At 39.8% G+C, this 16,105-nt stretch overlaps 1 protein-coding gene across 1 annotated transcript; it reads left to right on the forward strand.

Annotated features, from left to right (window-relative positions):
- Positions 1-4,104: 4,104 nt before the first annotated feature.
- LOC149009387 (calmodulin-binding protein 25-like) lies at positions 4,105-5,630 on the forward strand. Its single transcript, XM_089164426.1, has one exon. It carries the CDS (start codon positions 4,689-4,691, stop codon positions 5,379-5,381), a length of 693 nt encoding a protein of 230 aa, XP_089020552.1. The 5' UTR covers positions 4,105-4,688; the 3' UTR covers positions 5,382-5,630.
- The last annotated feature ends 10,475 nt before the right edge of the window (positions 5,631-16,105 follow it).

Genomic DNA, 16,105 nt, shown 5'->3' on the forward strand with positions numbered 1-16,105 from the left:
TTCGTCTAATTGAAGTCAAAGTTCATGTGAGTCTTAATCTTTTTTTATTACAAGTATTGTATATGAGTCTTAGTTAATTATATGTAAAGTATGTAAGTTGGGTTATAAATTTTACCTAAAATATCTTCCACTTGATAATTGAGGTCCTAATAAAATTTGGTGTATTTGGTGCTAGGAGGAAATAAGTCAAAAAGTTTTTGATACCACCACTAGAAGGAATACCATTGAAAATAATTAAATAATATATTAAATTTGACGAACGTACGTTGCTCTATATAGAATCATTGGGATAAGGATATTGAATGATACGTTAAGTTGACAAAGACCAACACTTCATAAATAAGATGTCCAGACAATGGCTTGGTATAGAAATAAAATGATTTGGAGATGATTAATACATTTTAGCGATGATTTTTGTGATCGTTGATGATGACTTTTTAATTTGAGGGTAACTGCTTAAAGAGCGATCATAGGGTGATTAGAGTGCACTTGTATCAAATAACATGGATCTTAGCTGCATGTTGTAATCACAACTAGCTAACGGCTGAGGAGTTTGGATCGTCTACTTATATGGGTAGAGGTCTGTGTTCATTTTACACTTCTTCATCACACATTAGGAGGAATCTCGATAACCTCTCCATCGAAGAAGCACTATCTGTCGTTTTTGTTTTTTACCGTACTACACATTTTGTTGGATCATGGGAGATTCATGTATGTTTATTTTATTAATTTTTGAAATATGTGGTGAAAATCCTCAAAGGAGCACTACTAGACTTAGAGATAGAGATAATTTAGGAAATTCTCCGAATTTTGATAAGAAAAATCAAACGTAAATTTCTTTAAATGTATAATCGAAAAATATAAGAAGAGCACAAACCTTTAACGGCCAAGACAAATGATTCGGACTCACGGGGCGAGTGGCATGGCCCGAGATTGAATTGACATTGACATGTAAGCCATATAAGCCGAGCTGCATGAAAGTTAACGGAAATCTTGGGCGACAAGACTGCATGAGAGTGGGGTCCATCCAAGACACCGGAGCTTTCGGTGTAGGCATCAACCATCAAATGCATCTCTCTCTCTCTCAAGTCTCAATTAGATCAGCAACGCGTCAGCAAGTTATCATGCCACGTGATCTCATGACATCACTGCTGGCGCATACGAGTTTTCTTGGCGGGAACGATTGAGCTGATTAGTTGGCAAGGATGAACCGTTAGATTCGATTGGATGGTTCCAGGAAATAGACCGCGTGGATGGATCGCTACGTGCGGTCCAGCTTTAGCTTCTGGATCACTTTTTGGTCGCCTACAAAACCTGTAAGATTTATCACTTTTATTTTTATTTTTGGTTTATTATAAATATGGATTTAAGATTTGAAATCAAATCCCTTCACCCAATCCTGAAACATAATTCCTATTGGTTTGATTCTACGCAGGGTACCGTGGTGTCGCTAGGGGCGACACGAAACCCCTTGACAACATGATTTTTACACTTTATCGGCGATATATTGCCAATGGTCGACCGTTCACAAAAGTAATTACGGTTGGTGCTTCCAAATCTTGTTCTTGTCCCTGCGAAGGCGATTCCCCTTCATCATTTTCCCCGTTTGTCTCCTGTGACCTAGTCCATCTTCTCCGTCTCGATTGCGGTGTTTCATTTCTTCTTCAACTTTTCCGTCTCGCGTTTCCTGACTGTGGAATTGTGAGAAGTAGTGCCGTTAACTGAAGGTCAGTCAAATAGATATCATAATTAATGAAATATTTTTGAAGTTTTCACAGTTGTCGGTTTCATAGTAAAGTAAATGCGAAAGTCAAGCCTTGTAGTGAAACTTATTATGTTGAAGAGTTACTTTATGATATTAGTAAATGGAGGTAAGATGAGGCATTTCTCGAATTTTTCCTTTGCCACCTATGCGGTGAATGGAATAATACTCACCCAAAGTCGGTCGACTTGGCGTCCGTGTCGCTAGGCACCTACATGCCGACACCAGACGACATGTTAGACACTGATTCTATGCATCTCTCATTTTGAAATACTATCTGGGAAGATAGTATGAGGCAGAGTTTTATTTATAGGTTTAAGAAGATTCTTGAACCAACATTAAAGATTAATTGAAGATAAAACTGTTAATATTATTTTCATGAAAAAACAATTCATGCTAACTATTTTTACAACAACCTTTAGATTTATAAACGTACAACAAATTACACAATTAGATGATAAAGAGTGGAACAAGCAAAAACTCCATTGATAGAATTTCAGCCCAAGTCAATCGTGATGTTGGTTCTTCCATTGCACCTTGGGCCTTGGCTGATGCCCCAACAAGCCATCACCTCAAAAAAAACAAAAAAAAAGCCATCACCTCATGCTTTTTTTAGCTTTACCTTTGATGCTCCGGTAGAATTGCAAGCTTTAGGTGAACTTTTGGCTTTGTCTCTTTCTTTCTCTCTCTCTCTCTCACTCCCCCACCTTTAGAAAATGACCTAGAGATCATTCTGATGGATGCTCTGCCTGTTTTCATATAAGACTATTTTAGTCTAATCTTATAACGCTATTTTAGTCTAATCAATTGATGGATTTTTACTGGTTAAGCAGAAGAGCTCCAATACAGCGCGCAGTTGAGAGAGGAACCTTAATTCTAACACCTGGTAAAACTCTTGAGTGGAATAAGATTTCACCTGTTTGGTAATATGGGTTGAACTAAGTGGGGTCTGTCTTCATTCTAATAATGGATCATGGCCGTCCGTCCAAATGATTCTTATAGCGAGATAGAGTAGCTTTTCTCAGGTGATCAGGTGGTTCGATCAATTTTGATGAATGAACTAAATTAATTAATCACATGTATTACCATGCATTTATGGCTCTTAATCGTAATTCAGACCTTCCTAACCTTTACTTTCCATTACAATGTGATTAATGTTCCCTTTTGCATGGGTCTTTTTATACAGAACAGCCATATATAGGGTTGTTAGGGTTCATAATTGAGTTTTGACTACTACTAATCTGTTTCATTTGTACAGATGATTGAAACCCACCCAATCTACTCTTCGCATCCAACAGATTTGATGGTCACGTCACCATCTATTTGTTGTTACACCTCCATCAAAAATCTTCCTTAAGTTGTTTTCATCAAAGTAAGTAAGTTGAAGGTTGAATTCTTTAAATATAAACAAAACACATCTGTATGTATATATTCATGTAAATGTACTTACTACTATACACCTTGTGATTTGGATTTGAAATCACAATTTTTAATTTAAATATATGGGTAGAATCTGATGTGCCGTGTAAGGAGGAAGACAGACCTACCTGTTAATCTGATCCTCGAGGCTGAGTTCATAAGCTTTTATCACGTCTCTTTATCATCACATATTAAGAGAAAGTTCATATAAGGTCCACCAGTGATTTCACTTCTTATCTATTTTGTCACTACTTATAAGTAAATTTCACTTCGTAATCTGTTATATAATTAAGATAGTTCGGATCATGATTTCTAGACCCAGGATCCGGAGACCACGGGTACGAACCAACTGCCCCGTCCAAAACACCGACTTCATCTCAATTGACTAGTTTTTATTTATTTTTTTTTTTTGGGGGGGGGGGGGGGAGGGCCAACCGATCTCAACTGAGTAGTTTGAATTGACGATGACGGATGGTCTTTGGTTCACTTCCTCCCAAAAAGGAATACATAAAAAAACAAAGCCATGAGTGAGGAGGATACACTTGGAATTTCACAGAGCCCACCCCGGTTTAAATTTTAGAATTCCAAAATCGAAAATTTCGGGGGAAAGTGAGTTTACGCGTCGTCGACGACGTGACGCGGCTTGGGCCCACCTCCCCTAATTTTGTAATTACCACTAGCTCCTCCCTCCCTCCCTCCCTCCCTCCCCCCTCCCTTTTAGGCTTTAGGACAGCACGGCAGGAGGATCGATCCACTGTGTTCTTACTTCTTTTAATAGAGAGAGCCCTTTTGAAGAGAAGAAGCACTTTCACTTTAACTACACTACCGAGTCAGTTCCCAACCCACACGAGTTAACCCGACATCTAAAAAGTTACACGTGGCCCGAGGAACGCGGTTTCGTCGCACCGCCCTATTTATTATTATTGTCTTGGTTCATTTGCATAACGCTCACTACCTCCTCCTCCTCCTCCTCGTCTTTCTCTCTCTCTGGTTATCTTCTTCCGCCCCTAGTGTTGTTCTATTTATTTTCCTTTTCTTCTTCAGTTGTTTTCCTCATTGAGCTGCTCCGTTTAACTTACAAAGTGAACTCACATATCTCTGCTTTCAGTGAATTTATTCGAAGACTCTTCACCATCTTTCTTCTTCTATACCTTAGGAGATTGGTGTCTCCCGTTGAATGAGTTTTGTGACTGGATTTATTCATTCTAGTTTCCAGAGTAGTTTGTTTTTTCAGGTGGTTGTTCTTTGTTTTTGTGTTTCTCGCAGATTTCGGGTTTCGCTTTCCCCTGTTTTGGTTACTCCTTTGAGCTTCACTCGGAGAGCTTCATTGCTTCGACGTTTCGAATCGATTCCCGCCATAATCCACATTTGATTAGCGCTTTTGTAGTCCTACGATTCTGCGAGTTCGAAAATGCAGTGATTAATTCCTTTTCTCCTCTTTCAGTTCCCCATTCCATTTCGATTAGGAGAAAGGCGTAGAAACTGTGTGTGACAGACAACAACGGAAATGGCGTCTTCCGATAACCTAGCGAACCTCGTAGATTCCTGGCCGTTCCGTTCATCCTTCACAGACTCATGGATCTCCGATGCTTTCCTTCGAGACACCGAAACCCTAACCAAGGCTCTCCAGAAATCTCTGTCCAACGAGTCCAAAACCCTGACAACCGATTCTAACGGTACTTTAGTCCAGCTTGTGAAGTCCGATCCAGCACCGACACCGACGTCGACTCTGTCTGGATCGGACCCTGAAACGGCTCCGAAGCAGCAGCAGCGCCGGAACACGATCGGCACCACCGGAAAGATCTCGAAGCGCAAGTCGCGCGCGTCGAAACGGTCACAGACGACTTTCATCACGGCCGACCCAGCGAACTTCCGACAGATGGTTCAGCAAGTGACCGGTATCGGGTTCTGCAACCCACACATGTCGGTGGACGCTTCGGCGACACCGGTTATAAAACCGGAGCCGCGTCTGGGGAACCGGCTACAAAGCTGCTTGCCTACTCTGGACACGTCAGCATTCTTGTTGGAACATCACCATCCTCAGCAGCAACAGCAACAGCAACAGATCGGGGGTCCCACACAGGTGGGAACGTTGGCAACGGGTCCTGTCTCCTATGCGCCGGTTGCGGACGTGGGTGCAGGTTTAGAGTTTGATTCCTTCCAGAGCTTCCCTACCTTGGAGTCATGGAGAGTCATGTAAGGAAGGAATAAGGAGGAGGAGGAGGAGGAGGAGGAGAGATTTCAGATTTTTGGAGTGTTAATTTCATGACCCATAGTATTTTGAGCTTAATTTCCTAGTCTTTTTTTGTCTGTATCGAATCATCATCCACTGGGAAGCTTTGTTCATAGTTTTGCTCCCCGTTAGGCATGGCTAGCCAGTTTCTTTCTTTGTTCCAGATCTGCTATAGTGGCATTATAGTAATATATATAAATATAGTAAATTATTTGGCATTTTGTGTTATAGAACTCTGTTCTTGCATTGTGCATAGAACTGACAGATAGAAGAGTAGTTGTTGTGGTTGGGAAGGCTTTTTAAGGTATGAACAGAATGATGATGAAGTGTTGGGTCTGCAAATTCAAATCTGAAGACACTCGTAAATTGGTGGAAGATAAGTCAGATGAGTCTCAGAACTCGACAGACAGTGTCGAGAACATGCTTTTTACTAGTACATGATAATTGATATGAGATAAATTAAAATTGTTTGATTCAATTAATTAAATAAATAATTAATTAATTAATTAATTAATTTTAGAGTTTTTGGCTATCAAATTTAAGTAGAGCACTGTGTCAAGCGTTCAAATTCCAGGAAAGGAAAAGTTTGGTAGCTAGAACTGAAGAAGGGGGTTAGGGGAAAGCTGCCGGTGAGGGTTACACAGTGGCCGGGCATTTTGATCCTAAAGAAACAGTAGTGTGTGGCATAAAATCTTTGGTCAAACCTCTCTACTAAGGAGACAATTATTATCTGTTACGGAGCGAAAGATTCCGTTGCATGTGGTGAACGCTAGCCTTACATCACCATGATCAGCCAGCTTCTAGAAGGTTATGAATGCCATATGTGTGTTGCTTGCGGAGAACGGAAAGGAGAGATAAGGAGGAGGAAGAAGGGGAGGAGGGGGGAGGAATCAAGAAGAAACAAACGTTTACTTGGGTCAAGTGATTTAAATAATTGAGAATGAACAGGAATGAGGGTGGAGGCCGGGGGGGGAATAAAGAAAATTAAGAAATTAAGAAAAGAGACGTTGTTGTAGTAGGTGATGGCGGGATTAGGTGTTTGATTCCATTAATTAATGATTTTTTTTTATTTCCTGAAGCTGGGGTTTTTATTATAAAATGGCGAGTCAGGAGGAAGAGTAGCGTATTCTGTATATAAGAGAAGAGAAAGAGAAGATCACGGAAGACCTGAAGTGTAGTAGACCGTTGGATTGAAGAAAAGTGAAAGTTGTATGCAGTCATTTTTAATCTAGAGGGCTGTGGTGTGTCTGTTACCTGTGAATAAGTACGGGCAGTAATGGTGGAAGGAGCAGAAGACAGACGTAGAGAGTACAGTAAGTGGAGTAAAGCTAGCCCAGCTAGCGAAACCTAGCAATGTCAAGGTGACGAAAGTGGGTACGCAAGGCAAGGGCAACAACGGCAGGATTAGTGCATGTGGGTCAAATTTGGAGGGCTGTTGACTGTACCTAAGGGCTGTAGTGTACGGTCTCAATGTGGAGGCCGCGCTGGGAATGGGAAAGGCCAAAGGGTGCGTGTGTGGTCGGTCACAAGAAAAATGCTTCATTTTGGTGCTGATAGCGGTATGCATGTGTCGCTGTTCCCCGGACGACCAGGCTTTGGGGAAATCGGGCATTTGGTTCCTTTCTTTGGAAACTTCTTATCAAAACTCTCTCTCTCTCTCTCTCCTTTTTAGTAGGTATGATAGAGCCATGACTTGGAATTACATCATTTTGTCTAGAGTACTTCAAACTTATAAGGCCACCAGTGTCACTAAAAACACAATATACATATATGGATTGTACAGGCATCACAAACGCCTCACAAAACAATTAATATTTATTGAGTAAAAATGTAACTACCTACTCATGAGTCACCTCTAATAACAGTCTTTGAATAGAGGTCTAAACAGTTGGAAATAAAGTTACTGCCTTAAGCATTGCCTCATTCTTTAGTTTTGATCAGCCAGAGAGAGATATTGTCTTTCTCCAAGGCTCACATTGAACTGGTTCTTTGACCTGAGTATTTATTCAACCTGATTCATTACCAATGGGGCTATTATCGCTTAGCTTTTTCAAAAACTAACACCATCTCATACAAATTGGAGACCTCACGAATACTCAAGAATGCATAAATATGGTGGGGCCCACCTCTGAAAAATATTTTAAAAAAAATACAACACTCCCATCACCACCCCTGCCCTCTTGTTTTTTGTGGTGGTAAAAGCCATTTTGTGCTCCCCGACGGAGTTGCTGATCCGGATTCAATAGTCAGAGCTTATAGTATTTTGGTTAGAAGCTAGCACACTCATCGATACCTCAAAGTGCACTAATTTGGAACAAGGACTAGTTAGGTATTAGGAACTTTGATACTAGGTATTTTTTTCTTCTATATTTTGGGCGCACTTTGGTACTAGATTTAATCACATAAATGTGACTTCACAGTCACCATTTATTTATGGGTAACTACGAATTCCAACCATCCATAATTTGAAGAAATCTAAAACCAAATAGATAAAGCCAAATCCAAACGTTTTAACACGCTTATGGTAGAAGCATCATCTGAATTATGATTTTAGGGGATAAGTATAACACAAAATGTCTAATATGTCGATCCCTACAAATAACCAGTTTCCCCCCTTTTTTGAGTCAATGATAGATTTGCTTAAAATTCACCTTAAAAATTAAATTGATAGATTTGCATATGAAGTGAAAAGTCATGTTTAAGGGTTGAAATTGACCCTAATTTCATAAAAATGGGTAAAAATTTGTGTGCATCACATATATCCTAAACTTGTGAGGACCACTCTTATTATGTTTTTTCTTGACCAGCCTAGTCACAAAGACTGGAAGCCTATTTAGGGGGGGGGGGCGAGGAGGGATAAATGTTCAAAATCTGAGACCTTGTCTGCTCGGATTTTGCTTGGGAACATTGCCTCCAAGTAACGAACGGTTGGATGAAAAGAGTCATGAAATATTAAATCTTGACCACACAATATCAACATGTGCAATTCAAACCAATTCATTTTGAACCAAGCCTGAGCAAAACCACTTTCATCTACTATGATGATATCCAAGCTCAGCAAGCTTCCTGTCCTAAAACAACAAAACAACTAAAGATTCTCTTTTTTATTTTGGTTCCCATTATTGGGATTAAATTGAGTTTCATTCATTCTTTTTATGGGTTAGAATTTTTTATTTTGTTGGTGTGATTGATTCAATGGAGAGACTGATACGATCCTCTTTATTTAAAGATCCACGTGGCATATGATGATGAATCGGGTATAATGATGTATTATAGTGAGCACGTGAGTCGCGCAGCTTATCTTTCCACCCTTCCTCCTGCTGCTGGTGGTGGTGTTGGTGCTGCGGTGCATATGTGGTGGATCTCAGAGTCTCGGAATGAGGACCGTTGACGGTATCGTTATGGTATGGGTATTATAAATTATAATATGGCAAGGAGAGAAGGAAGGAAAGAACGAGCGAACGAACGAAGGAGAAACAATTTTGGTGAAAAGTCAAAAGTCAGACATTGAGGCGTTTTGTCAGTGTCTCGATACTGACGTGTCTTTCTGACTCACTGTTGGATTCTTTCTTTTTCCAAACTGCTTTTCATAATTTTCTTTTGTTTTCTTATGCACCCTTATCGTCTGTCTCTCTCTCTTTCACTTTGACTTCACACGCTTTCCGTCTTTGAGCTGACGTGACGTCTTCATGACGCTCTCATGACGTTGCTCGTGGGCGGCTCCTTCCTTCCTAACCGGGTTTAGCTACACCCGAACTAAGCTTCTAGATAATAAGATAAACAAAGTTCTAGAGAGGAGCGACAGAAAATCTTATATATATTATTTTCATAAAAAAAAATAAGGGTTGTGTATTTACAAGTGTGGGATCTATATAGGTTTTAACAAGCTTACTCGATCTTCTTCACAAAATTTCACCAAAAAGAATAAGCCTTTTTCTCTTGCAATCTAAATTTGGATTGGTAACATGAATACCTTCTTTGTGAATATGATTTATTGGGCCATGTTCAATCACTTTTAATCTATCATTGATCTTCTCGACAAGCCTAGTGTATCTGTCCCTTCCTTTGATTGGTGCGAAAAACAACTCCACATCCTTCATTGAATCAATTTCGATGTTCAGAACTCTCTCTCTTTACTGTTCGCAATATGTGATAATTTATTTTAAACCAATTGAGCATGTCTAATGACTCCTTCTTGTTCATTTCTCAAAACCCAAATTCGATAAAGAATAAACGGATGACATCAACAAATTCAAATTTTCACATTTTATGTATAATAATAGATTAAAATGAAAGTACATCAAAATCATTACATTTATTGTTTTTTCTTTTCTTGCCCCAATAATTGGAGTTACATAATCAAACTTCTTAATGTCAAAATCAATTAAAAAATTCTTTTAAAAAAAAATATCAATGTCAAAATCAATTACAAAGTTCTACCAAAAAAATTGAATATTATATATAATTGGATAATTTGTTTATGTCGATTTATTTCTGATCCAGTAAGTCAGTAACACCAGAAACTCTTTTTTTTTTTGGGTAAAAGCAGAAACTCATCTTAAGCCCACTATATAAATATAGCAACCCTGCGATGGTAACACAAAACAAACAGCCAAAGGGGTATGAGTTTGAATTTGATGTTTTTTATTATATTGAATTGGGCTTGGGCTTGGGCTTGGGCTTCGGCTGAATAGAGGAAACCGGAGATGAGTTGACGGTTGACACTGCTAAGTATTGTACTCGAAATATTTCTTGATCCATTGGGCCAACAAATAAGTTTTGATTAACTCATGTGGGTTGTATGAAATGGTGAGGTTTCTCTGGTTCCAATCCAGCGGTGGTACCGAAGCTCTTCTTATATCTCTTCACATCGCCAGAGGAAGCCTCCCGGTCTCTCTTGTTGCAGTCTCTCTCTCTCTCTCTCTCTCTCTCTCTCTCTCCATGGCGTCTCAAAACAGAAACAGTAGGGGCAAAGGCAACGATGATGGTATACTAACTAGGGTTTCCAGCACTATTTCTCAATCCCCAGTGGTTTATCATGGAAAGAGAGTGGTCTCTGACGCAGCATTCGTCACAAAGAAGCTCTTCAAGAGTACCGGCAAAGCAGCCTGGATTGCAGGAACGACTTTCCTGATTCTGGTGGTTCCTCTTATCATAGCGATGGATAGAGAGCAGCAGTTGAACGACCTTGAAATGCAGCAGGCCAGTCTGCTCGGAACCCCGCCACTTTCACATCCCTCTCCTCCCAAGTGATCATTTTGATCCTCCCAGGTCAGGGAAGCTTGTTCATCTATTGGGTTTCGTTGCGTTATTCAGATATAGTCTAGGGTTTAGTATGATTTTTTTCTGTATTGGGTTGATTAGGTTTTAGGGTTTTAGCTGTACTGTGGTGTATTCGATCAATATAGAACGCAGATTTTCTAGGGTTTATCTGTTTTTCTGATAACAGAATGGAATATTTGACTACTTTTTGGATTCTGGTTTGAATTATTTCACAATACTGCTTTCCTTTTCATGGAATATATGTCTGAGCTAAACGGAAGTAGTAATCCATATCCTTCTTGCTCATAATTCTGTGGGACTTCGAAGACGAGTAAGCAAACGCTGCAAGCCGCATCCGAATTGGATTGAGATCGTCGTTTATTTTCCCAGTGTTGAAAGCTGCATATATAAATATATATATCCTTCAACACTAAGAGCTGTGGCAAAAGGAAATTCATACCCTAAATCAAATGCTTGATCCTTCCAGTTCTTCATTAGGATTAGCAGTCTAATTTAATTTATAGAATGTTATCTTAGGGGAGTTTATTGAATCAGTTTATTGAATCTTCTATATTATATACAACTCCTTATTTGGATAGTTCTAGGTATCTTTCTTGAGCATGTCGAAGACATTAATCAGTCAAGAGGAGGAGGAATTGGTGAGACATCTCGTCTCTTTGTACTATAAAATACTCATTATTAATGATGTGCACTATTAGTAGAAAGGAACAATTTGTTCATCCCTTCGGCTTGTACTTTTGCGTGTCTAAGAGTGCATATTTGTTCCTTGTTGCTGTGGTGAATATGGTGCTCCCTTAGTGGAGGGAAGAAAAAGGAAAATCTGTCTAAGCTATTGGATGTGCATGTGGGTTCTGTGCACCCTGAGAATCATGTTAGAGAAGTATAATTTGTCTTGCGGTCAAATATAAGTTGGTTTTAAAGTTGGTGGGGTTTAAATTTCTATATAAAACAGTAGGTATATCTATTAAAAAATAAGGTTTCACATTGAATTTTGGAACAGAGCTTGAAATGAAGGAATTATAGGATTGTAAATAAAGGAAGAACTTCATATTCATAAAATATACCACCAAAGTATTTGAAATCTAGGTTCTTCTTACTAGGGGTGGACCTTTGTTTAGTGGTTGGTGCACTGTGAGGTCAAGTCATCGAAACAGCCTCTCAAAAACAAAAAAGAAGAAGAAGAACGAGAAGAAAATAAGAAGAAAAAGCTGGTGGGGTAAGGCTGCATACTCTACTTGTGTGGAAGCCTTCAGCACTGGGTTCACCCTTTTTTATTCTTCATACTAGAATAGCTTTTAATCCAAGGCATGACCTCTCTTATCTTACCATCCCTTTATTTCCTCATGCTGACAACCTGTGCAGCACTGGTTTTCTTCCCCTTGCAATGAATCCTAATCCATTATGTGCACATGTGCGTACAGATGGTATTACAGCCGGTGCAAGTCTTGATACATATCGAGTGTATGAGCCCAATATGTATACTGTTTCAGGGGGGTACCAATATTAATGTAAGACTAGATTAGGGGTGACCTAACCCCAGATACACCCATGAATCAAGTATAAAAACTCTGAGTAGAAACTTTAATTCTAACCAAAACAGTCCGTAGTAACTGTGTCAAATTCAGGTCTGGTGTAGATGAAAGTGAGGAGAACCCTGCCTCCAAATTTCAGTCAATTCCATTGGAGAGATTGAGGTATGAAGGTGACACCAAGATAGAAGGTTATGGGATAACTTGCAAACCGCACTAGGTTTGGCTCAAAAGAGTATAAGCCTTGATGTGATACATCTTTGCTGCAAGTTTGGTTCAATTCTGCTGAGCAGCAGAGGAGATTTAAAGTGTGATGAAACTAGAAAGTTGGGGCTCCAAAATAATGCAGCCAACCACACCAAAGTGGGATTTGAGTGGGATCACACTCTTCAGAAGTCCTGCTGGAACAGAACCCAATCTTCAATCCAAGGCTGGTTTCATTGCTGCAGGCAGCATAAGTGTGCTCCGGTTCTTCTGATGAGGATCAGCAGAAGCAGTTAAGGGCTTGACTGAAGAGTGTCTTCTGGGCTTCAGCAACAATTGCTTGCAAAGTTGCAGTCACAAGCAAGGTTTAAAGTATCAGTATCGAGTATCGTATCAATCAAGTGATTTTATGAGACGTATCGTCCTGTATCGAGTATTATATCGCTCTAGCTAATGTATTTTATGGAACTCAATGGAAAGACATATCGAGATGTATCATATCGGTTGGGTCAAATATGGATACGTATCGGCTAGTATCATATGGTATCGTGGGATACTTTATACCTTGGTCACAAGTGATAGTATGGAAGAGGTTTAGTGGGTGTGAAAGGGAAGATGATAGAAAAGGGGGGCGGGCGGGCTTGCTCAGACACAGCTGCATGCAAGGATATGCTAAGTTTTTATTCCTTTTTTTCTTTGCGAGTAAGTTGCAGTATCTATCTTGATATAGACCAACTTAATTTTTGAAACTTAAAGAGGATTAGTAACTAATTAAAACTACAAACTTAATGAAAATAGAAACTGCTAAAAGATACTGCCTTGGACAACTAACATAGGAACCAACTAAATTAAAAACTACATTGGCAGCAAATTATAAACTAAGCAACTACTAAATAGGTAGGGATTTTACTGGTCAAAGATGAGGTTTCCTGGCAAATTTGTGGGCAGCAAGGAGGATCTTCCTGGAAGGCCAGCTGGCTGGCTGGATCTGGTCCACTCGGAGCTGCTCAATAGTCCTTGCTTCTTCTTTTTGTGATTAGTTGGGGAAGCTGCATCAGATATGAACAGATGCTAGATGAAACAGGGAATAAAATGTACAAACTGTATCACCTGTAAAACCATGTTGGCAAATACATCTCAATACTAGGCTCTGACAAAACCTGCAAAACTGAACATGGTCATGACCGGCATTTCTACAATTGAAGTAGGAAATTTGCCAGTTGTCAGTGGTGATAAAGGCAGTGGCACCAACAATTCACTGTTGACACTGCCGGGTGGTCAAAATCCGTGTGGACTTGTTCACCTGTCAACTTCTGTCCAGGTTATCGGTTTTCTTTACTTCGAAAGCAGTAGAGGTCATGGAGCTGTTGTACAAAAGGGTGCATATGACAGGCCTTTGTATTGTTCTCATACCTGTTCCTGATCAGAGATTGAGAGGGGAAGGGAGTTAATGTAGCAACGTACTTAAGTTTTGGGGCTCCCTCTCAGTGGGGTATTACACAGGTGAGGTTGGGGGTTGGGGTTTTTGAAAAGGGGTGGGGGATACTCTCAGAAGTTATTAGAAAGAAATTAAGACCAGTCGTCAGTGAGAAATTGCCCTTCTTGTCTGGAAAAAGAAGAAGAAGAAAGAATTGCATCCAAATCTCTATTGTTATGTTCTGCTATCACTGGTTTGTTATCCCAACATACTTCTGTTTCATTCTTTTGTTTAGTTTGTTACTGAGTTGTTGTTGTGTTCTTACTGGTGCATTATAGCTGTTAACTGAATGTCAAATAAAAGTGAACAGTTCACAATTGAGGACAAACTAGAGATTTCACCCAATATTTGCTCAATCATCGTCCTGTGGACCAATACTTGCATTCTCCTTGATGATATTTGATTTGAGAGTCTTTCTAGCATGAAAGTTATTTCCAGGGTTTTTTTTAGGTTTGTGGTGTACAGCCTCCCCATTCTATTCTGGAAACCTAAGAGGGTCCCTTCCGCTCATGAAGGCTGTCCCAAATAAAGTTTCAAGAGTAAGACTCTTTTCAGAGTCCTGAAAATTTCAAGTATTTCTCTCTCTTAGTCGGTTTTCCAACCACAGGGCTAAGATTTCCTATCCCATAGACATTAGTGATTAGGCTTGTCTGGTGCTGCCAAATCTACATTAGACAGCAGCGGCGGATCTTTATTGCTTGTTCCCTTCTGTAACAGACAAAGGAGATTTTGAGATTGTCAATATCAACTTTTGTATGTTCAGCTTTTCTGTCTGTCACACTCCAGGGTTGAACAGAATGCTGTTGATTAGAACTACACTCAGTGGAAGCACCGGTATCGACAAATCAAGGATCAACCAGTGGGGCTAGAAGAACCAATGTTGCAGAGCCTTGTGGGACAGGCTTTTCAGTTTCTGATGGTGGTTTGTTTTCTTGTATGGTTGGTGAATCTGCATCCAACAACAGCAGTACTGACGGTAATCATTTGCATCAAAAACAAATGACAGGGTTCGGTTGCGCTTAGATGATCCCCAAACTGATTTAGGGTTGCTGTCCAGTGCTGCCATTGGCTTTGTAGAGAGAGCTGATTTCACAATAGAGATTAAACTGCCCAAGAGGACAGCTTGATAATGCTAACCTCCAAAATTCAACGTTCATGCCTGATTTGAAAGCAACTAAAGATGGGCCATTTTGTTCCTCAAATACACCAGTAGACATTAGTGAATAACTGGCGGTTCTGAATGCTACCCCTAACTTTGAAAGATCTGCCATGTGAAGTTTTGAATCTCCACCATTTCTTCATGGTCCTTATGATCCAGTGGAACCTCCACTGAGGTTCCGTACCATAATCTGCTAGGTCAGCCATCTTCTCCACAGTTTCATCACTCTCTAATGAATAATGGAAGACATGTTTTCCATTCATCAGAAGCTCATCGCCCTCGTATGAATTCTGAGATCAAATTCATGGGCCCAGGAAATATTCATCAGGATCCAGCACCACACCACTTCCCTGCAAATATGTTATGTTACCCTCAGTTTCAGCATGTATCTGCTGCGCCAACTAGGCTTGATCCTCATCATTCAATGTTGTAGCGGATGCAAATGCCAAACAGTCTCCCACCATGTGATGCAAGGCTTTCCTGTGAAATTTCGACAACCAAACTATAATGACCGTGGGATTTCCGATGCCAGGTAAAGCAAACCTGTTCTTTTTAGGTTTCCTGTAAGTTTGTCCGTCATTCTGCCATTATTTAATGCTTTTAGGTTTGATGGTAAAGTTCTAGGCTGCATACATTGTGACCCTTTTAAATTTGTTTTTCTCACATTACTGATACTTTATTTTGGCATGTTTTAGCTGGTGGTGGTGGTGGAGAGATAAGCATTGGAACAGCTGATTAATATGGAACTGAGATCGAACTCAAGACAGTTGCACAGGGAATAGAATTACGATCATGAATTTGACATGGGCTGCCGATATAATAATTAGTTAATCAAACATCGTGGGAGGTGCAAGTTCATCCTGTTACTGGATGATCATAAATCCTTAACAGTGAGATGCAGCTTAGTTTCGATCTCCGGAGGTTTTGTGAGGTGTATGGGTTCCATTTGCCATTGACATCTGCTAGAGATTTTGGGTTCTTACTCTTTTATTTGTATTTCATTAAAAAAAAAAAAAATGTACTAAAGAGAAGAAAAGCA

This window comes from Hakea prostrata, chromosome 7, assembly GCF_041222555.1.
Source record: "Hakea prostrata isolate BN-2017 chromosome 7, UWA_Hpros_2, whole genome shotgun sequence".
NCBI lineage: Eukaryota > Viridiplantae > Streptophyta > Magnoliopsida > Proteales > Proteaceae > Hakea > Hakea prostrata.

What these genes read in the sequence shown, in the direction of transcription:
- LOC149009387 (XM_089164426.1), top strand. Translation starts at nt 4,689, where the DNA reads ATGGCGTCTTCCGATAACCTAGCGAACCTCGTAGATTCCTGGCCGTTC.